The following is a 22,839-nucleotide window of genomic DNA, read 5'->3' on the forward strand; positions in this document are numbered from 1 at the left end:
CTTTAGACTCTGAAGTACACCATTTAAGCTCACGCAACTTTGGGTTCGAGTAGGAAACTTCTTGGTGTAAAATAACATTAACATAAACATCTTATTGAATGAAATGCCTACTTCTCTAGGCAATGGTAAGACCAATCATGCACCACCATGGTAGATGCTAGCCACACCCACGACTGACAAGATCCAAATTCAGTATTTTCAAGTACTTTGAAATGGAAATTAATTAATTAATTAAACACATAAAATACAGTGAGCTGCATAAGATTTGGGACAAAGACATTTTTTTCTTGATTTGGCTATGTACTCCATAATTCTAGATTTGTAATTCAAATAAGCTGTCTTGATTAGTACTTTGTCTCATGTCCTTTGCATGCAATAACTACTGTGAAGTCTGTGACCGATAGACATCACCAGTTGCTGAGTATTTTCTCTGGTGATGCTCTGCCAGTTAGGAATTTTCTAGTTTTTGGCTTTAAAAAACTCCTTTGTTGCTTTAGCATGGAGGAGTTTGCTTGACTTGGCCAAATAAGATACATATCAAAACTCATTCTGCTGCTCCTATAAGCAGTTACATCTTCAATGAAGACCAGTGAGGCAAAACCTGTAGCAGCAATACATGCCCAAACAACACCCTGGCTGCCAAACAGTTCATTTTACTCAGCCTAAGGTTTGTCCTATGTTTCTGACTTGTTTCTTATTTCTCAGCCTCATAATGGCTTCCTTGACTGACATTGGCGCAACTCTGGTCCTCATGTTGACAAATGCCAATGATAGACTCCTAAAGCAATCAAAAGCCTAGATTCCAGACTAGATACTGAAAGCTCTCACTAAAGAAGCTACTGAACGCACCTATAATCATAAACACCTATGAAGCCGCTTGTCCCAAACATTATGGTACCCTGAAATGGAGACTATGTATACAAAGTTTTGTCATTTTTACAAGGTGATGCCAAAATGTATTTAAAAAATGCCCTTTAATAAATGCTGTGAATCTGCACTTTAACCACATTGTTACAAATCTAAAATTGTGGATTGCAGAGCCAAATCAAGAACAAATATGTCCTTGTCCCAAATATTATGGAGCTCACTGTAGTTCCATGTATGAGTTATGATGCAGGGAGGCGTTTAGAATTACAGAGTTTCCTGGGAGTGGCAAGGTTTTTTGTGAAGGCTAACCATGTTATATAATGACTTCCTATCTACAGACTGCTGAACAAACAGCTGCCAGAGTGCATAAACCCCCTTACAATGTTTGCTTTACAGAAGTCAAGTTCCTCAAAACTCAATTTATTAATGACAAGCAGTTCAGAGCTGGGGTGAAGCCACTGTTGAAAATGTCGCCCTTATGAAGATGTTCAGATTAAACTGGCCAAACACATTAATACATCAATGCCTTGAGGGTAGTGGACATGGCTATTGAGATGTGTGTCTTGCTAAAATGTTGATTTACACATAGTAAGCCCTCATTTATGCTAACAGAGCTTAATCCAGTTCTTAGAAAGATGGCGGAAGGAATTTTGGCTGTGTTAATAAATACCTTAATGACAGCGCTACGTCTACGGTTAGGGCTGGAAAGTCAAACAAAGAGAGAGTGACTTGCCTTAAAACAAACAGAGACAACCGCATCTAATTATTTTCTAAAAGGGAGTAAATATACAGGGCTCTGAATTAATCAAATATTTCAAATGGTAAACTTGCAGGAGTTGAAGATTTATTAGATATCACCCGTGGGGCCTAGAACAGGGTTGAACATTTCAACTACATGTTGCAGTAGCATACTTGCGATTCTCAACATGTATTGTGCAATAGCGCTGGAGCATAGATGCATTCCTTCAGCTGTGTCATATCTCTGTCTTTCCCTATCTCTCCGACGGGTAAGTTTATATTGGACTCATGTCTAAATAGCGAAGGAGCATTGAGGTGTGAAAATGTCTTAGTGTGCACAGAGAAAATTGGAGAAAAGCATTGATAAAAATTTCTAAAAAGATGGTGTTCTTAAAGGGCCGGATGACAATGGAACAATCTCAAAATGTCTGGGACGTAAGCATTCCGATAGTTCATAGGTAAGGACTGGATTTTTCAGTTATGACAACTTGATTACTTTCTAAGGATCCAAAGTGCACTACACCCCATTTGTCACTGAAGTGGCAAGTGAATGGGAATAAGACAGACACATGTGGTGTAACTATCTTTGTTTCTGTGCTTAATTCTGCCTGCACATAGCATTTAGCATTTTTTAGATGAATGTGATCCCACACCTGATAGATAAGCAAATAGTTCTCCAGAACATTCTTTAGAAGCTCATGTCACTGTTACGCAAGAGTGTGGTACAACACACATCCTCTTGAATGCTGAACACCAGGTAAATACAAATGTTTGTTATACTGAGTAGTAGCAAAGGAATTCATCATCTCATAAGCATCTAAAGACTTGCTATGAGGAAAAATGTTGCATGAGACAATTCAATACATGTCTGACAATGTTGAGCTGTGACATTCCTAATCTGCAGTAAGCAGCCGACCTCAACAAATCTTGACTACAGTTCAGGTGAGAAAAAATGCCCCTCTCTGTAAGATATGAGCTACAGACTGTGAGCAAGGACTTTGGCATGTCGACCCTTTTGAAATAGGAGGCCTGGAAATGGGTACTGTAACTGTAAAGTCAGAGTCCTGTAAGAAGGTGTTAGTCAGACTAAATTGCAGTGAGTAGACCCTTGTTATGCAAAGTCCGCATGAACCTGCTTTGTCTCAGAGGCTGGTGTCATTGCTGACTTCAGAAAACCCGCCAAAACCAGGAAATCTACCGCGGAGAGTCGTTAAGTCGTTACGGAAATCGCACACCTCCCATACCCCAATGCCCCCCCCCCCCCCAACCCCCAATTATAACTCCAGGCAAAAAAAAAAAAGAAATGCTATAAAAGGAATGGTTTTTGCTGCACTAATGCTGTGATAGCTTGTGGCTGACTCTTGTAGTTCACACCCCCTTCAGTATGTGGGTGGGATTATATTGTGTGGACTATGCTACTACTCTTTTATCCCCACCCCCATCCAAACCCCCACCCCTTCCACTTCTGTGAAGAGAGCTGCACATTGTACCTGGAAGCCACATCTCATCACACCTGCCTGCACTCTCACTGCCAGGGAACTTTCAGACTCAAGCAAGCCTTTACGGTCTTAGGCGACGTGGTATGACTTTGAATTGCAGAGTACTGGACTGCCGAGTTACAACTCTGGGGGAGGATATGTACACAAGCTGCATTTAGAACCTGCAAGAGAGAAGATCTAACGCTTTACCGCTTTTGACTAACGCTCCTGCCACTGAGGTGAGTCAATGGGCATTTCCTGGTTTTTGATTCATAGTACTACACAGCACTACACAGATCACACAGATCTTTAAAGCATGGGGATGGGCTAATGTCATAACTTCGGCAATGAATAGACCAGCGAATGCACCCTTCGTGTCAGTCTGCTTAGCATGCTTAAGTGATATGTCCCACTCCCTGGGCTCATCCTGTTCAACCACAATTAGATCACCACTACCTCCGCAGGTCTGACACTTTCACTGTCTGCTGGTATCAGTCTGATTCTGGCTTCTGGACATTCAAGCTTGATAGCACAAGTCTGCATATCCAGCAAAGGGAGGGACATGGAAGAGACTTTAAAATGATTGGCTCTTTATATACTCTTTACCTCAGCAATAGGTAAATTATTCTAACAGCATTACAATGAAACCTGACATCTGGGACCACAACTCAGATCCTTAACCCATAGACCATATAATAAACTACATGATGCAGAGCTTTTTCACTGTGTACTATTCACAATCAAGGTTATTTGTCCATATTTTGGTTTTACCCATTAGTTGATAAGAGAAAAGCTGAGCACGTGGTGAAATAATCCACAAAAGGCCTTTACTGTATTTATCTTTTCTTTAATGGTTGCTTTTATCTCAATATAATGGCAAGTTAAACATTTGTAATCTCTGCAGCGGCTTTTTGAAGAACTGTAATCAAGCTGGTAAAGTTGTCAACTTGCATCCAAATGAAAAACAAAATTTTTTGGAGCACTACTGCATTAACTCACAGTGGGGAGGATTTAAAAAGCACAGATGATCCCCATCTATGGTCTTTTTATACTGTAGCTTTAATCATTATTCTCCAAATAAAACGTCAAACAGACAAGAGCTCTTTCTTACAACCAAAAAACAAGTTATTCATTGCACCAATTTAGTGACCTAGGAGGGTAGGGGATTTTGGAAACATTGTCTTCATAGCTGAAATAAGTTCAACAATTGTCCCTTCTGCCTAGAAAAGGAATGCAGTTACCTCTACTCCCCTCAGGCTCATATGAAACCTTTAACCAAAACTGTTTCAGCTCAAAAATGCGGGTCTACTGTAACGTACATCAACCTGTTTAAATGGCAATAAAATTAAGTAAACCAAAAGCATGTTATGAAACTGAAATGTCCCTGGGTTATATCACAGTATTATGCAAACTTTAATGGCAGGAAAGAGCATGCCTTTTTGTTGTCCTGGATGTGAATGTAAGACACTATTTTTTTGCAACATTTGGTAACTGAGGCAAAGGCTAGATTTTAACACAACACCCACTCTGAAACAATGATTGTTCGCAGTTTGTTAATGTCAAAGCTCAGCGTAAAGCTTTACAAGATGTCTTGCACTCATAAAGCTGCCACAAATTATAATTTAGTCATTTAGCAGGTGCTTTTGGCCAAAGGGACTTACAAAAGTTTATGTTTTCTAGGCATTTCAGAGAACTAGCCAATTTAAAAAAATGTAAAATGCTGTTTTGCAAGGAATGAGGGACTGTCTGAAATTGGCCCAGTTTCATTAAAGACCATGTCGAGATAACCACCTCTTAGCAGTTCCTTTTTCTTGTTCAAAGGCCGCAAATTCATCTGAGGATTCCCCAAATCCTGCAGAGGGTGCAGTCAATACTACCTTCAAATATAAAAATCATTCCCTCTCTCAGCCAGTAAAAGAGCTGCAGTAATGCCAGTCAGAACAAGCCCAGATTGCGAAATAGCATTTGATCACCAGTTTCTCAGTTTTTACAGCAACATAAACAAAGAGACAAAGCCAATAAATCCACAGCCACAGGAAAAATAATTAACTGCTTATATCAGTTAAAACATAAACAGTCACCCTCAGATAAAATAACTCCTCCAGGTTATGCATTAACAAATAATGAACATTGTTGTTCTCCTTGCCATATGCATAGGTTCAAAAGCTGGCACCTATCTGTCTTGCAAAACTTACAAACCTTACTCAAAAAATGTACTACGGAACACAAATAATCATACACTGGGTTCAGCAAAAAAGGAACTCCTTTCCAAACTACAAATTTGCTCCAAAAATTGGTACAGAAATAATGATAACGTAGTACTACATCATTTTTTTTTTACATCAGTGAACAAATCTCTTTAAAATCTTCAGGTAACCAAACCAGCACTTGTACCTGTATGAAGTAAAAGACAATAATTAGACTCTAATGTCTCCATATGCATGTCTTTCCATAGATCCGTGCCACTCGCTGTAAGATGGAACACAATCTCTGAGCCATCATCAAGCTTGTGCTACGATCCCCTCAGTTATCCTGACTGACTTTCACCTAAGTCGCCACCCCTACCTCAAGATGCCTTTGAAGACATCACTATACCTGAAGTCGAACACACTGCGTTCCAGGAAGTCAAAGCGCAGGGAGCCGCTGTCTGTCAACATGATCAGCCAACCACTTGGTGACTTCCGTCACCTTTCCCACATCGGGATGGACTCCCATGGCGATGCCTTCGGTGACCTCTCCTTCCTGAAAAGAGTGAACAGCCTGCCCAACGAGTCTCAGCTCAACAAACTGGGGCTGGACCCAGACAACGTCCCACCGCCACCTAAACCCCCCCGCCTCGAATCTGGGGAAGACGCAGAGCCCCAGGGTCGCCACGGTAACCAGAGGCACAAGAAGTGCCACTCACTGCCTCTGCTGGACAGTATCGAGGCAGATGAGCTGTCCTTGGTGGAAGATCAGCCAGGCTTCATGGCTGAAAGGGAGGCGGAGCCCACTCAGGATCCTCCCCCAGAGCTCCCTGCTCCTGAGGACGACCCCCCCTTCTCTCTCAATCTGGACCTAGGCCCCTCCATCCTGGATGATGTCCTGAGGGTGATGGACAAACTCAGCCAGTGATGCTATCTCTGGTTTCTTACCTACACTAGGTGGTGGGCTTATTTCTCAGTTGCCAGGATACAGTAGCCATAGTGTGCAATTCTCCTTATCCATACTTTTGTATGATCTGTGCTTGATCCTAATGTGAACCACTGTTGGCTGGCTGAGAGGAATGATGTGAGACACTATTTGCTGGCTGTAGTGATGCAAGCCACTATTGGCTGGCTATTTGGAGTGATATGAACTATAGTGTTGGCTGGCTGAGTGGCAAGGGAGTATTCTTTCCTGTTTCCAAAAGCATCCTGTCAATATTTGACCTCTCTTGGGGAACTCTCAAATTTCCACCTGGATCACCATCGCAAGATAATCACATGACACACTGAGATATGCACAGTGAAAAATAAGTTTTGAGAGTGTTTATGTGGACATACATGTGTGGTGATTGTCACACACAATGTTTGGACTGCAGCTTTAAAGACTGTAGAAGAGGTCAGAGACAGCCACTCTCATGATAGTAACCAATTTTAGATTTAAAACATGGATTTATCACGGAGATACCAGGAACAGCTAATGCTCTTATTGATGGAATCTAAAACTGTACATTAAAACACAATAATATGACAGCAATGCCAATTTGTGTTGTTCCTCTTAAAACCTTCCACGGGGACTAGAATGAGGATGTTTAAGTACTGTAAGCTAACAGTTGAGCCTTTATGTAGTTCCTTCAAAATATTTTTTCATACACAGCTTAAGGGTGGTAAAGAGTAGAAATGCCAAACAATATTAACAGTGTTCAAATGGCACTATTTGAAACCCAGGAGGTCAACATAAGCTAGACCATGGTTAATTAATGAACCAGCTTATGTCACTAATGACTTCACTGAGCAAAAATACCACCGCAGGTAAGACATGAACTTTACCCTGTTAAAACATACCCCTTCCTGCTATCCTATTAAATGATTGTTCCAAAGGTTCAAAGACAAACCCTCTGTACAAATAGGTGCCTGTATATGCAATCAAGCCATTTCAGTGCTTTGATTATAACTGTATGTGTCAAGGTTCAACATTTTTTAGTTTCTTAGGTACAGGGGGACATTTCAATGTAATACTCCTTGGGAACATATTAAAAGTAAATGTGCCACTGATATGAATCCTAATGAGTCCTGTCCACCTGTTCAGCACTGCACTGCCTCATCCCATTATCCAGCACTTCCCACACTGACCCTCCACAGCAAGGCCATTGTGCCAACCTGCCATCATGGGAGACCAAAGAGGGTTGATCTGGGAAACATCAACAAAAAAAAGTTATTTGAAAATCCATGGGATAATTTTAAGAGAAAAATCACATAGGAATCAATACATTATAGAAGATTTTAAAAGAAGAATATATAGTATAGTATAGTATAGTATAGTATAGTATAGTATAGTATAGTATAGTATATAAAAGTATTAGGCCACCTGTTTTTTTTTTTGTTTGTTTTTTTTTTTTTTTAAACCTTTGGTAAAGAAGAATTCAGTTAATATATATGTGCATTTATTGAATAACTAATCACAGCATAAACTATTTTCCATTTCTACCTACAATAGCACAAAAAGATGAGTATTACTAAAAAATGATCTTAGACACAACTTTCCTCAAAATAGCCTCCATTGGCTTTAATTCTAATTAAATAAATCTAAAAGGATGTGCATCTGCCATTTCCCAAACTTTTTGGTCCAGGGTTGATGGCTTGCACATAGCAAGGGTTTTTTTTTTTGCTGTTACACAACTTTTAGTCCAGCAGATCGTAGTTGCCATTTCATTGTAGTCAGGGGAACTGGTTTCTCTCTAGTTGAGTTTTTAGTAGATGTGGTGCAGATTTACACTAGTTTCTCTTGTAAGACACTACAAAACATTTTTCGACGGCCTTCTGAAAGGAAAGCTATTTCAAGGAAAGTCGTGTCTAGGATAATTTTAAAGTAAAAGTAATCTTTCTCTGTTATTATAGGTAGAAATTGAAAAAAAAAGTTTGAACTTTGGTTTGTCATTCAATTAATAATTTTTTTAAACTACTACATATGTGTGTGCGTGTGTGTGTGTGTGTGTGTGTGTGTACTTTCCCACAAAGATTTTAGAGCTGTACAAGCAATAGTTTAAAATTTTGGCCAATTACTGTTAGCTAGCTTCCACACAAAACAGATGGCAACCACAAAGTTGTTGAACAACAACAACACAAAATAACCCATCCATGGGGCTTTATTTTGTGAACAGGTGAAGTTGTATCTGAATTCTGTGTGTTTACATGAAGTCAGAAGGTACAGAACTTGATGTTTTTTATGGGCAGAAAGCCTGTGGTCATTGTGGTTATTTCTGTAAGAAACCCTTAAAAGTGCCAAACTCTCTGTGCTGTATAGGTATGGGGCAAGCCCCACCAAGCTGTAACTTGTATGTGAGTCAGAAGTAGAAGAATTCAGAGAAATATTTTGTGGATAAAAATACAACCATCTGATAACACTGCTATTACTTTTCAGCCACTTTGGACTTCTTCAACTTCAAAAATTGGGTTATTAGTGGAAAAAACACGTTGAAACCAATACATGTGGTTCACTGAGTGTAGTCTAATACAATCAGCTCTAAGGGTCTCTCAAAAGAGGTATCTGTGTCGTGTTCTTTCTTGTCCCGTCTTGATGAAGAGGAAAAATGAAGCACTGTGCTGATTTTATGCAATTACAGTGAACATAAATGGCACAGAAGGTCTCCTTATATAAGCCTCAGCTGAAATAACATGCACTGACTATTCAGTATCCTAACAAACACAATGGTGGAACCTTTACAGCACAAAGTCTGAGGTTTGGGCGCAAAGTGATTTTGGATTGGCAGCCTGGAGAGGGCTGCATGAAAAGCAAAAAAAAAACACCTACACACTCTTCCCTCCACAAGTTTGAGGAGGAAAATATGTTGACTCATGACAGTGGGTAGGACAAAGGCTAGGGGTAGAAAAGCAGATCTAAAGCTGTTGTACTGAACTTTGGAACACAGAACTGACCTGAGGTCTGTTTCAGATATTTTCACAAAATAATTTCTTACACAGGTTTAAGGTTTGGCCTACTAACCTGACGTGCACAAAGCATGCCATCTACTGGTGAAAATGCTAAATTGAATACCACTTTCAGGTGAGCAGCTTCATGGAAAGGGCCAGGGGTTCCTTAAAGGCATGTAGTATGCAGGATTTTCACCTTAAAAATATTATAAAACAACCATGTTCAGTCATTACTATGATGCATAGACAATCTGCGTGCACTTCTGCCCAGTCCTTGCTTGTCTGCCTGTATTTGTTATTCTAAAAAGTTCTCAAGATATTGGGTGTGGCACCTTTTTCTTTGTGGGCTGTATATGAAAAGCATGTGACCAATAGAAGAAGAAGGAGAAGATGAAGAGGAACTACGTATGGATTGGCTACAGTGAACGGTGCATTTTCAGCTGGGTTAGTGCTGAAGAGAAAGGGTCACCTTGTAGGCTAATGTAACGCTCTCCTTGTGGCTGGTCAGTATTTTGGTTAGGTAGCTGTAGTTATTAGCTAACTGAATGTTATGTTTACCAAGGTTAGCTGGCTAGCCATTATGGCCCAAGATTTTGCTATGGGTCTAATATTTTACAAAGTAACAATATAAGGCTGGAGAATAATATTGCAATCCATTGCAATCCTCTTGGATCCTATGGGCTAGCTAGCTATTGTTAGCCAGGTAATAGGGGTGAGTCCGCCTGTCAGAAAATCCTACTACCCCATTTTTCTGGACATGATTGCAGTTTAACTACTACACACCAATATCCTTGGTCAGAGATACACATTGCATTTTTTAATTACATTTCATATCACAATAACCACATATAATGTAGTCTGAAGCAATTTACGGATTTACCTTTAACCTTTGCACTTTAACCCTTCTTCTGAAAGCCCATTAAAATGAATACCCTTTGGCTGAGAACCACTCCCAAAATCTATTAACTTTTGAAACCTTTAACCAAGAAACATTACAGACTGTATTGCAGTTGATATTTTCCCAGTTGTAAACTGAAGCATTTCTACATCATGATCTTGTTACAGGCCATCATCAGAAGTAAAACTAACGAGGGTGCTGTGAGTGTGGTGCACCCATACAAGTACCCACGGGGGGCCCTTTGAGAACCCAAACATAGACACTAACTTCGGCCTAATTTACGAAAAACTTTAACGAATGTTGAAAATAGACAAATATTATGTATCAGTTGAGTTAAAAAAAAAACAATATAGCTGTTCTTACAAAATGAACTACATAAAACGTGTGATCACTCTCTAGCCTCCAAGTTGCAGCATGCCTGTTAAGCAATGTTCTTTGTATTTTTGGGTGGGGCATTGCATGGTGGGGCTCTCAACATATAATTACATGAAAAAGTATTCGGTCACTTCCTGATTTCTACTGTTATTGCATATTTGTCACACTGAATGGTTTCACATTTTTACACAAAATGTAATGTTACACAAAATTATTTTTTTTAAATTATTTCATTTATTTCATGAAAAAAGTTACCAAACACCCATATCTCACATGCAAAAAAGTAATTGCTCCCTTAGTTACTCAATCAACAAATTAATCAAATTTAATTGAAAATTAGACTCAGCTGATTGAACACAGCTAGGGTTGATTGCAGCCAGCCCTATTGAATTTCAGCCTCGCTCATATTAAACCTTACCATCAGAGTGAAGTAGTCACCACAAAGTTTCTACAAGCACACTATGGCACAATCAAAGAAAATTCAAGAAGATGAGAAAAAAAAGTTATTGAAATATATCAGTCTGAAAAGGCTTACAAAGCCATTTCTAAGGCTCTCAGACTCCGTCAAACTACGACGAAAGGCACTATCTCCAAATGGATAACACTTGGAACAGTGGTGACTCTTCCCAGGAGTAGCTGGCCTGCCAGAATTTCTCCAAGGGTAGAAGGACAACTTGTCACAAAAGCTTCCAGAAGAACATCTAAAGAACTATAGGCCTCTCTGAGCTCAGGTAAGGTGCATGACTCCACAATAAATAAAGATACAGGGCAAAAATGGGATTCATCAGAGCATAGCAACATCAATGTCCTTTTCACATTTGTAAAAAAAAAAGTCTATATAATAATAGAGGAAATCAGGAAGGGGGAAAATACTTTCTCATGGCACTGTTTCTCACACCCATATGCATGGCAGGCTACGTGCAGTGTTGCCAGATTTGAAAACGGTGAACATACTCAATCAGAGCCTGAATTCCACCCAATTGTGAAAAAAAAATTGCTCAATATTTTGAAAAATACCAAAAAATCCAGAGGAATTACATGCAAACTGCGATTAAGGGGGGGGGGGGGGGGGGGGGGGATGTTACTAGCTTGTTGATGAGGGGAAATGGTTGTGATTCTTGGGAGACACAGCCTGAATGCATGTACTGCACTATAAATGTAAATGATTACCTTAAATTAAATAAGATAAAAATCTTCCCAATATGAGAAAAAATGGGAAAATTATGGCAACCCGCCCAAAACCACAATAACATAGAAAGTAGCCCAATCTGGCAATACTGGCTACATGTAGACCTGTCCCTGTCCATCATGTGATTGTACAGTCAAGTAGGTGCCTAGTATAAAATAAATTGAAACCCATTACATTTTATTTTGCAGGCGATGCACAAAAGCGCAAACATACAAACATAGTTCAGATAAAGTACAATTCTGTCATAAAGTAACAGCTCTCCTTAGCCATGAACATCAAGTCTAGCACACACCATGAAGCATCAGCTAAGTTTTAATGCTAAGTCTGGAAAGCCATGGCAAAGTCTTCAGCTAGAAGTGCTGGCCTGTAGTGCTGAATCATGTCCTGAAGGCAAAAAGGGCTGTCCTGTTGGCTGCGGTGTAGGCCAGAGTCAGAACTTTGAACCTGATGGTGTCCAGCAGCCAGTGGAGTGACATGCAATTACTAATTACCAATAATTAAGGCTGAAGACAAATTGGGCAGCTGCATTCTAGATGAGTTGAATTGGCTATATGGCACAGGCCGGTAGGTGTCTTCCACTTGCTCTTGCTGTTACATGATACAGGTTACCATTAGGCTCTTTAGTTAGTGGTGGAAGTGGGTCTCAGGGAATGCCTACAAACGGTTAGCAATGTACTTGACGCTCATAGCTCTGTTACTCTGGGACTCCTCTGTTAAAGTTCCACAACTTTACCACAGGAGTCCCCCACAGGTCCACTCTCAGTTCCCTTCCATTTAAGAATATCCATCCACATCGTTCATCAAAAAAAAAAAATTGTGTCACTGTCCAAATACTTACTGCACTATGTAGTAACAACACTAGTGCTTAGAGGCTGGCCATGTGAGTAAAGAAATGGCAGAAACAACGATTTGGTCTAATTAAAAGAATAAATAAATAAATAAATAAATAAATAAATAAATAAATAAATAAATAAATCCCAGGGACTGGGGAACAGGAACAAAAACAAAAAAGTAGTTCTTCCTGGACCAGGGTAGATGTGTTGCCAGACTCTTGCCCAATTCAGTTCTTGTGACATGCAGAGGGGGGAAAAAAAGTTCTGTTTTACAGGCTTGGTCTTCTTATGGGCTGGGCAGAGACCACGTTCTGCCATTACTCCTGTCTCCCGGACTTTCAATTGCTCTTCTGGTAGACAGGCCAGCCTCTGATTGCTGATTAGTTTCTGCTAGGTTACCTCCAGGACGATGTAATCAAGATTGATTTTTGTCCCAAATGACACCTGGCTACTCAGTAGTGCCGGTGCAAATATTTTGTGTTTTCTTTCTTTGGTATTTAGTTATTCTGGGCCCTGTTTCACAAAGCAGGACTGCTGAGTTAGCTGCATAGCTCTAACTGCACTGAGAATCCTCCCAAATCTGGAACATTGAATGAAAAAGAGATGTTCTGGATTTTACTCCGCATAGTGGTCCAGCTAACTCTAATTCTGCTTCCTGAAATACCCCCCTGGACATGTATTTAGAACTGGGAGGTAAACATGGCATCGCATGTGGAATAAGTAACATTAGCAGGCCATTTGTCTATCATAGCAAGAAAATATACTTCAAAAGTGAATGACTTTTTCCAAGAAGTTATCTGTGGCCTAGCCTTTTCCCTATTGTTAGCAACTTTGTTTTCTTTGTTAGTGAAGTTGGCTACGCATAACAATAGCTAGATAGCATGCATGCTGTATTTAATTAATTTCCCCTGATTGAAATACATGAAGGTGAATTACCAAGATAGCTAAGTTGCAACTATAAACAGTAACAGCATTTTCCATAGGAAGGGAAGTCATCTTGACAGAAGAACAGAATTCATTGCAAAAGCTACCCAACCTCGGTCATCTAGCTGCATAAGGTAGCTAAAAGTAATGTTACTTACAGGTCCAACAGAAAACAGGCCAACCCTGTGTCGCTTTTCATCTCCTTGGCAAACTTCAGCTGGCACCACCAAAGAAAAGTAATTCCAAGATTGACTCTAGCTATTGAACGAGCCCTGTCAGCTTGTCTTTTTGCTTTACTGTAACTAGGCTTCTTATCATCTGACATTGCAGCAAACTAGCAACAAACGCTTTGTCGGAATCTGATCCCAAACCACAGACTCTGTAGCCACACCCACCCTCCCTAGTTCCTACACAGAAAAGAGCACCGCACCCAGAAACGTCCCAAACACATTTTAGAATACAAATACAGGTCGAAGGTGCACAAATTCAGCTAAAGTGTGTAAAGACTGAGATTACCAGTGCATTTTGTTTAAAAATATACCTGTAACATTAAGTACAATGAAGTCTTTAGCTGGAAAGATTCACACTCTAGGTCATGCACAGCTATTGGCTAGCAAGCAAACACTCCAAAACAGATGTATATTTTGCGTGCATGCAGCTTCCACAAATGAAAATACTGTTCTGGGAACATCAAGGATCAGCTTTCGAGATATTTCTCAGAACTAGCTGTGGGTTTATTGTCATTATTCCCAGAAAAATGTGGGAGGCAAAGACAAATGCAGATTATTGTTAACTCACTGGCAAGGGGCAGAACTAAAAATGTCTCAGACACACCTTCATCCCAAATGTTGACACAAGGCAATAGTCAATGACTACACAAACTACTTACACAACTTTGCACTTTTCCTGGCCCATATTCGATTTTCTGCCAAACCAAGAAACCTGAGCAATTGATGTTTTTTTAACTAAATGCTACTGGAAGACTGAAATAAATGTCACACTTGTAATGGATGATTATAATTATATAGGTAATAATTAAAATATGAGATGTGTTTGTGTAGTGGGGAGTAGGTGCTGATAATTGTTTGAAATGGTTAGTAATGGACTGAAAGAGAGTGTGGCGTGGATCGGGGCATGGCTCCACAGTGCCCCTCCCAGCCTTATAGGCATCAGCCAAAACCTGCCACCAGGCCACCTCGTCAGGACCCAGGACAGCGCCCCACTAGGAAGCCCAGCCACAGGACCCTGGAGAGCGGCAAATTGGACATTCCTCAACTCCCTCCTTGGCAGGCAGCACACCTGCAATCAATGAGGCAACACAGCTGCCGCCACTCCAGGGAGATGGCTGGGAGCTTAAAAGGAGGCCGTTTGTCTCCCTTGAGGAGAGGGGTTTTGGGCGGCAGGAGAGCTGTAAAAACTGTCAATAACTTTGTCCCTATTTTTACAGAATCCGGTGGAGACGCAGGACAACATCCCTCTTCCTGCTTTGAAGAGGGATCCCCTCAGCGGTCTCCCGGACGCCGTTATTTCTAATTTTGTTCGCTTTACTTTAAGTTAATTCCGACAGGAGATTTTTGTTGTTGAGTTTGGTTTTGGGTTGTGTATATACTTTTGGTTAATAAAAGGCCCTGTTGGGCTATTTTTCCCCAAACCTCCGGTCTGTGCATTTCTGTGCCACCCCGCCTGCACCGTCACGCCCCGTGCGGTCCTGCGTTCCTGTCTGCGTTTTCCCTGTTGGGCCGCCAGATGGCGGCACTTCTGTTTTGTGTCCTACTCCCCCTGTGTTAATTGTATGATTGTTTCCAATTGTCTAATCATTGTTTTCTGGCTCTCTCGTTTTCCCTTGCCCTTCCGTGGCCTGATTGTTCATGGTGCCCTCCTGTGTCTCGTCAGTGTGTTCTATTTAAGTTTCCCCCTCCCTTGACTCAGGTGCTGGATTCTTGCGATTATGTCTGGTTGTTCTGTGCTCCCCTCCTCAAGTACCTGCTCCTTGTGTTCTAGCCCATGTTCTGGTTCCCTTGTGTTTTTCGGATTTCTGCATTTTCTTTGTTCCTGTCTTGTTTTTAATTTTCCTTCGTTTGTTGAAGGTCACCCTGCAAGGTTTTTTGTTCCCTTTTGTTCCCGTGTAAGTAAAAACGAGACTGGAAGGAAGGGGGGGAAACCACAAAAACCCGGAACCACCCGAATAGTGAAATCACACAAATGCAGGGGAGTGAAGCAGCTCAGGGAACACAGACACAGAGACAGTACTGGGGAGACAAGTGACCGGGAGATACAGACTACAACAGTATCCCCACTAACATAGTTTCCGATAGAGGCCCCCAGTTCACTGCACGTTTCTGGAAAGCTTTCTGCTCACTGTTGGGTTCCTCCATTAGTCTATCCTCAGGATTTCACCCCCAGACCAATGGCCAGACCGAGCGGGCCAATCAAGTCATTGAAACTGTCCTTAGATGCCTCTGCTCCAAGAACCCCACCTCATGGTCTTATCAGCTACCCTGGGCAGAGTATGCCATAAACTCACACACCTCCTTTTCCAAACTTTCTCCATTCGAGTGCTGCCTAGGGTACCAGCCGCCTCTGTTCCCTAGTCAGGAGGAGGAGGTGGGGGTCCCCTCAGCTGAAGCCTTCATCCGGCGCTGCAGAAGGACATGGAAGACCGCTCGCCTCAACTTGCTTCTCGCCAGCGCCAGGATGAAGGTGGCGGCCGATCGCTGCCGCTCTAAAGCCCCCTCCTACAGAGTTGGACAGCGTGTTTGGCTCACCACCAGAGACATTCCCCTACGTGTCGAGTCCCATAAGTTAGCTCCTCATTTTATTGGCCCCTTCCCTATTGTTAAGATCCTCAGCCTCACTGCGGTTATATTAAAGTTACCCTCCACCATGCACAGAATTCACCCCACTTTTCATGTTTCCTGTTTAAAACCAGTCGTTACCCATCCCCTCTGCCTTGCCCCTGAGCCCCCCCCTCCCCCCGACTCATTGATGGTGGTGATGCCTACACCGTGAACAAGCTGTTGGATGTTCGTCGTCGGGGTCGCGGCCTTCATTACCTGGTGGACTGGGAGGGCTACGGCCCCGAGGAAAGAAGCTGGATCCCCTCTCGCTTCATTTTGGATAAAAAGCTTATTAAGGACTTTCATGTCAAACACCCTGTGCCACCGGTGTTGTAGTCTGTATCTCCCGGTCACTTGTCTCCCCAGTACTGTCTCTGTGTCTGTGTTCCCTGAGCTGCTTCACTCCCCTGCATTTTTGTGATTTCACTATTCGGGTGGTTCCGGGTTTTTGTGGTTTCCCCCCCTTCCTTCCAGTCTCGTTTTTACTTACTTCCTACTTATTTCTAGTTTTATTAATTTCTACTAATCCTTACTAACTTATAGATTGTAAAGTACTAACCTCATTAATATACTAACATGTGAATATTACTAATGGACTAACACACACTAGTTTTGGGTTTTTGATAGTTTAGATCACTATACTAATACATTAACCAGTCTCCCCTTTTCCATGCTGCGCTGTAGCTCCGCCCCTTTTCTTTCTAGCCTGCTCTAACGCTGAGTTCTGCAATTGCCTGCACCTGTCTTTTGCTCTGACTGCACCTCTCTCTCTCTGCACGCGTTTTTACCTGCTTAACCCAGGCCGTCTATTATCATTGTTGTCTATGTGATTCCAGTCCGCGTACTGTCATGGTCCTGCGTTCCTGTCTGCGTTTTCCCTGTTGGGCCGCCAGATGGCGGCACTTCTGTTTTGTGTCCTGCTCCCCCTGTGTTAATTGTATGATTGTTTCCAATTGTCTAATCATTGTTTTCTGGCTGTCTCGTTTTCCCTTCCCCTTCCGTGGCCTGATTGTTCATGGTGCCCTCCTGTGTCTTGTCAGTGTGTTCTATTTAAGTTTCCCCCTCCCTTGACTCAGGTGCTGGATTCTTGCGATTATGTCTGGTTGTTCTGTGCTCCCCTCCTCAAGTACCTGCTCCTTGTGTTCTAGCCCATGTTCTGGTTCCCTTGTGTTTTTCGGATTTCTGCATTTTCTTTGTTCCTGTCTTGTTTTTAATTTTCCTTCGTTTGTTGAAGGTCACCCTGCGAGGTTTTTTGTTCCCTTTTGTTCCCGTGTAAGTAAAAACGAGACTGGAAGGAAGGGGGGGAAACCACAAAAACCCGGAACCACCCGAATAGTGAAATCACACAAATGCAGGGGAGTGAAGCAGCTCAGGGAACACAGACACAGAGACAGTACTGGGGAGACAAGTGACCGGGAGATACAGACTACAACAGTATCCCCACTAACATAGTTTCCGATAGAGGCCCCCAGTTCACTGCACGTTTCTGGAAAGCTTTCTGCTCACTGTTGGGTTCCTCCATTAGTCTATCCTCAGGATTTCACCCCCAGACCAATGGCCAGACCGAGCGGGCCAATCAAGTCATTGAAACTGTCCTTAGATGCCTCTGCTCCAAGAACCCCACCTCATGGTCTTATCAGCTACCCTGGGCAGAGTATGCCATAAACTCACACACCTCCTCTTCCAAACTTTCTCCATTCGAGTGCTGCCTAGGGTACCAGCCGCCTCTGTTCCCTAGTCAGGAGGAGGAGGTGGGGGTCCCCTCAGCTGAAGCCTTCATCCGGCGCTGCAGAAGGACATGGAAGACCGCTCGCCTCAACTTGCTTCGCGCCAGCGCCAGGATGAAGGTGACGGCCGATCGCTGCCGCTCTAAAGCCCCCTCCTACAGAGTTGGACAGCGTGTTTGGCTCACCACCAGAGACATTCCCCTACGTGTTGAGTCCCATAAGTTAGCTCCTCGTTTTATTGGCCCCTTCCCTATTGTTAAAATCCTCAGCCCCACTGCTGTTATATTAAAGTTACCCTCCACCATGCGCAGAATTCACCCCACTTTTCATGTTTCCCGTTTAAAACCGGTCGTTACCCATCCCTTCTGCCCTGCCCCTGAGCCCCCCCCTCCCCCCCGACTCATTGATGGTGGTGATGCCTACACCGTGAACAAGCTGTTGGATGTTCGTCGTCGGGGTCGCGGCCTTCATTACCTGGTGTACTGGGAGGGCTACGGCCCCGAGGAAAGAAGCTGGATCCCCTCTCGCTTCATTTTGGATAAAAAGCTTATTAAGGACTTTCATGTCAAACACCCTGTGCCACCGGTGAAAACGCCAAGAGGCGTTTCCTGGGGGGGGGGGGGGGGGGGTACTGTTGTAGTCTGTATCTCCCGGTCACTTGTCTCCCCAGTATTGTCTCTGTGTCTGTGTTCCCTGAGCTGCTTCACTCCCCTGCATTTGTGTGATTTCACTATTCGGGTGGTTCCGGGTTTTCGTGGTTTCCCCTCCTTCCTTCCAGTCTCGTTTTTACTTACTTCCTACTTATTTCTAGTTTTACTAATTTCTACTAATCCTTACTAACTTATAGATTGTAAAGTACTAACCTCATTAATATACTAACATGTGAATATTACTAATGGACTAACACACACTAGTTTTGGGTTTTTGATAGTTTAGATCACTATACTAATACATTAACCAGTCTCCCCTTTTCTATGCTGCGCTGTAGCTCCGCCCCTTTTCTTTCTAGCCTGCCCTAACGCTGAGTTCTGCAATTGCCTGCACCTGTCTCTTGCTCTGACTGCACCTCTCTCTCTCTGCACGCGTTTTTACCTGCTTAACCCAGGCCGTCTATTATCATTGTTGTCTATGTGATTCCAGTCTGCGTTTTGTCGGTCCCCTGTCATTTAATTAGTTATCCTAATGTTCTTCACCTGGATGTTGTTTGTTACTCCTCCCTCACTCACTTAACCCCTCCTTGATTGTTACCTTCCCCAGTGTATAAATGTCAGTCTTTTCCACCAGCTCACGGTCAGAGCGTTGATCGAATTCATTGTGCCGATATTTAGTAAGCCTTTGTTTATCGAGATTCCTGAGACACCCCTTCTGTACGACTTCGAGTTTGCCTGCCCCTTTTGGTTTGTTTGCTTCTGGTTTGACCTTTGCTTTGCTTTGACTTCTCTTTTGCCTGTCCCTTTGTACCTTTGCCGCTCTGATCTCCTGGTTTTTTATTTTTTGCCTGTTTTTCACAATTCTTTTGGAAACTCGATTCTGCACCGTCCTTTCTCTGATTACCTGGCTTCTAACCTCGGACTGAATAAAGACAACGTTTTTTGGATTTCCCTGGTCTGCGTTTGGGTCCTTGCACAGAACATCACAGTACGTTCTGACCAGGATGGACCCAGCGGACCCTGCCCAGGTACAATTTGTACTTGGGCAGCAGGGAGCCATGTTGGGACGCCACCAGTCCCACTTGGAGTCGGTCTCTCACCAGCTGCAGACCCTAACCTCCTGCGTGGCAGAGCTGACATCTGCACTCCGGGCTTCCTCGCCTGGCTTCGCTCCCCAGCAACCTGCGGCTCCCGCTACGCCTGACATTCCACCTGCACTTGCTCATGAACCCCACCTTCCTCCTCCGGAGAAGTACGACGGAGAACCTGGTGGCTGCCACCCATTCCTTACCCAGTGCCGGCTGATCTTCCAGCTACAGCCAGCTACCTTCCCCACTGAGCAGGCCCGAGTTGCCTACATAATCATGCAGCTCACCGGGCGAGCTAAGAAGTGGGCAACGGCTGCCTGGGAGGAGGGGCTTCCCTGCGTGCAGACATCACGCTGCTCGCAGAAGAGATGAAATGGGTCTTCGACCGCTCCAAGCACGGCCATGATGCAGCGCAAGAACTCCTGCGCATGCGCCAAGGGGGAATGACGATGTCGGACTTCGCCATCGACTTTCGTACTCTGGCTACCACCAGTGGCTGGGAGAAGAAAGCTCAGTACGACACCTTCCTCAATGGCCTGTCTGAGAGTGTGAAGGACGAGCTGCTGACCCGGGACCTGCCCGAGGACCTCAACGATCTCATTGCCCTGGCCATCCGCGTGGATTCACGCATCCAGGAGCGCCAACGGGCTCGCAGTCAAGGGGTCTACAACCGAGCAGTCACTGAGAGGTCCAGGACCACTGCTGCACCTCCTACCAATCCCAAACCTCCTCCAGTCATAATGTCGGACCCGGAACCGATGCAAGTCAACCGGGCTCGCCTGACCAAGGAGGAGAGGGATAAAAGGATGCACACCAGGTCATGCCTCTACTGTGGGAAACCAGGCCACTATGTCGCAGCCTGCCCGCTAAAAGACAACACCCACTAGTGTGTCGAGGAGCACTAGTGGGCATGATTCCAACTGAATCCTCCTCAAAACACCGGACTTGCCTGCCTGTCACCATTGAGTGGGAGGGACGAACCAAAGGGACCACCGCCCTCATTGACTCCAGGGCCGAGGAGAACTTCCTGGACACTGGGGCCGCCGAGAGATGGGGGATCCCCTTGGAGAAGATATCATGCCCCCTAGTGGCCAACTCGCTCAATGGTCAGAGGTTGGCGAATATCACTCACACCAGCGTTCCTCTCAAGGTTCGGCTCTCCGGCAACCATCAAGAAGAGCTTCGGCTCCACATCATTGAATCTCCCCACTCACCCATCATTCTCGGGCATCCCTGGCTTGAGAAGCACAACCCCACCTTGGAGTGGAACTCGCACAAGATTTTGGGCTGGAGCCCATTCTGTTTAGCATCTTGTCTGCGAGAGGCCCATTCTTCTGTTCCTGAGTTACCTCCTCCCGAGAAGCCGACGGACCTGTCGGCGGTTCCTCCCGAGTACCTGGACCTAGAAGAGGTCTTCAGCAAATCCCGAGCCACCTATCTGCCTCCTCACTGCCCTTACGACTGCGCCATTGACCTGAAGCCCGGCACCACTCCCACCAGAGGTCGATTGTTCTCTCTGTCTCGGCCGGAGACGGAAGCTATGAACAAATGCCTCCAGGAGTCCTTGACTGCCGGCATCATCCGTCCTTCATCCTCACCAGCAGGGGCCGGATTCTTCTTCGTGGGGAAGAAGGATGGCTCACTCTGGCCTTGCGTCGACTACCGAGCCCTCAATGACATTACGGTCAAGAACCGTTACCCACTCCCCCTCATGGCTTCCGCCTTTGAACTCCTGCAAGGAGCCACCATATTCACCAAGCTGGACCTGCGCAACGCCTATCACCTGGTGCGCATTCGAGAGGGCGACGAATGGAAGACAGCCTTCAACACTCCTACCGGACACTGGGAGTATTTGGTGATGCCCTTCGGGCTCACAAACGCACCAGCTATTTTCCAGACACTGGTGAATGATGTTCTGAGGGACTGGATAAATAAGTTTGTTTTTGTATACCTGGATGACATCCTGATCTTTTCCAAAACTAAGGAAGAACATATCATCCAGGTCCGCAAGGTGCTCCAGAGACTGCTGGAGAACCGCTTATTCGTCAAGGCGGAGAAATGTGAGTTTAGTTGTAACACCACTTCTTTCCTGGGATACATCATCTCCGCCGGCAGCATTCAGATGGACCCCCAGAAGATCCGGGCGGTCGTGGAATAGCCTCAGCCAGACTGTCGTCGGGAACTGCAACGTTTCCTGGGCTTCGCCAATTTTTACTGCCGTTTCATTCAAAATTACAGTTCTCTGGCAGCCCCACTCACCGCCCTCACATCCATTAAGACCCGATTTCAGTGGAACGCCCAGGCTGAAACAGCCTTCCGAGCCCTCAAGAACCACTTCACCTCTGCACGCATCCTTGTCCATCCTGACTCTGCGGCTCAGTTCATCGTAGAGGTTGATGCCTCCAACATTGGGGTGGGAGCCATTCTTTCTCAGCGTTCATCCAAGGACAATAAGATCCATCCCTGTGCCTACTTTTCTCACCGCCTGACACCCACGGAACAGCACATTTTGGTAATTTGTATTTGTCCTAATACTCGTAGCTTATTCTTCTGCCTAGTTGGCTTTGCAGAGGTTAGGTCTGAATAGTGTTCACTGTGTGAACTAAACTGTGTTCTTGGCTAGAAATAGCTGCACAAAATAAGTATTGTACCTTACTGAACCTGTGTTTAGCAGTTGTCTATGACCATGAAATGCACTTTTTGTACGTCGCTTTGGATAAAAGCGTCTGCCAAATAAATGTAATGTAATGTTAGCTGCAAAAGCAGGATGGTCAGATGAGTTTCTATGAAGTACCTAAAAGACCCTGCAAAGTAATGGCAAGAGCAAAGTGTGGAGGCCAAAATGAACTGCCCAAGATCAAAAGCACCCTCATCTGTGAAAAATGGTGGTGTTGTAGTTTGGCTGCCACAGGTACTGACTCACTTGTCTTCCTTGATGATGAACTGTAACTGCTGATAGCAGCAGCAGAATGAATTCTGAAGTGTACAGAAGCATCTTATCCGGCTAAATTCAAGTGAATGTATCAAACTCATGTATGGGTTTTCTGAAATATCTTATGGAAATGTTTTAAATCACAGCAAAACTTCCAAAAAATGTTGATTCAACTCTAATGAGTCCAATA

At 43.8% G+C, this 22,839-nt stretch overlaps 1 protein-coding gene across 1 annotated transcript; it reads left to right on the plus strand.

Moving 5' to 3' along the window:
- Positions 1-3,060: 3,060 nt before the first annotated feature.
- Positions 3,061-7,327, plus strand: LOC118229237 (cdc42 effector protein 2-like). Its single transcript, XM_035421034.1, has 2 exons — positions 3,061-3,322; positions 5,539-7,327. The coding sequence occupies exon 2, from the start codon at positions 5,655-5,657 to the stop codon at positions 6,195-6,197; it is 543 nt and encodes a 180-aa protein (XP_035276925.1). The 5' UTR covers positions 3,061-3,322; positions 5,539-5,654; the 3' UTR covers positions 6,198-7,327.
- The last annotated feature ends 15,512 nt before the right edge of the window (positions 7,328-22,839 follow it).

The sequence above is a fragment of the Anguilla anguilla genome, chromosome 6 (genome assembly GCF_013347855.1).
Source record: "Anguilla anguilla isolate fAngAng1 chromosome 6, fAngAng1.pri, whole genome shotgun sequence".
Classification (NCBI taxonomy): domain Eukaryota; kingdom Metazoa; phylum Chordata; class Actinopteri; order Anguilliformes; family Anguillidae; genus Anguilla; species Anguilla anguilla.

Bases quoted from the DNA above. Each gene is read 5' to 3' on its own strand.
- LOC118229237 (XM_035421034.1), top strand. From the start codon at position 5,655: ATGCCTTTGAAGACATCACTATACCTGAAGTCGAACACACTGCGTTCC.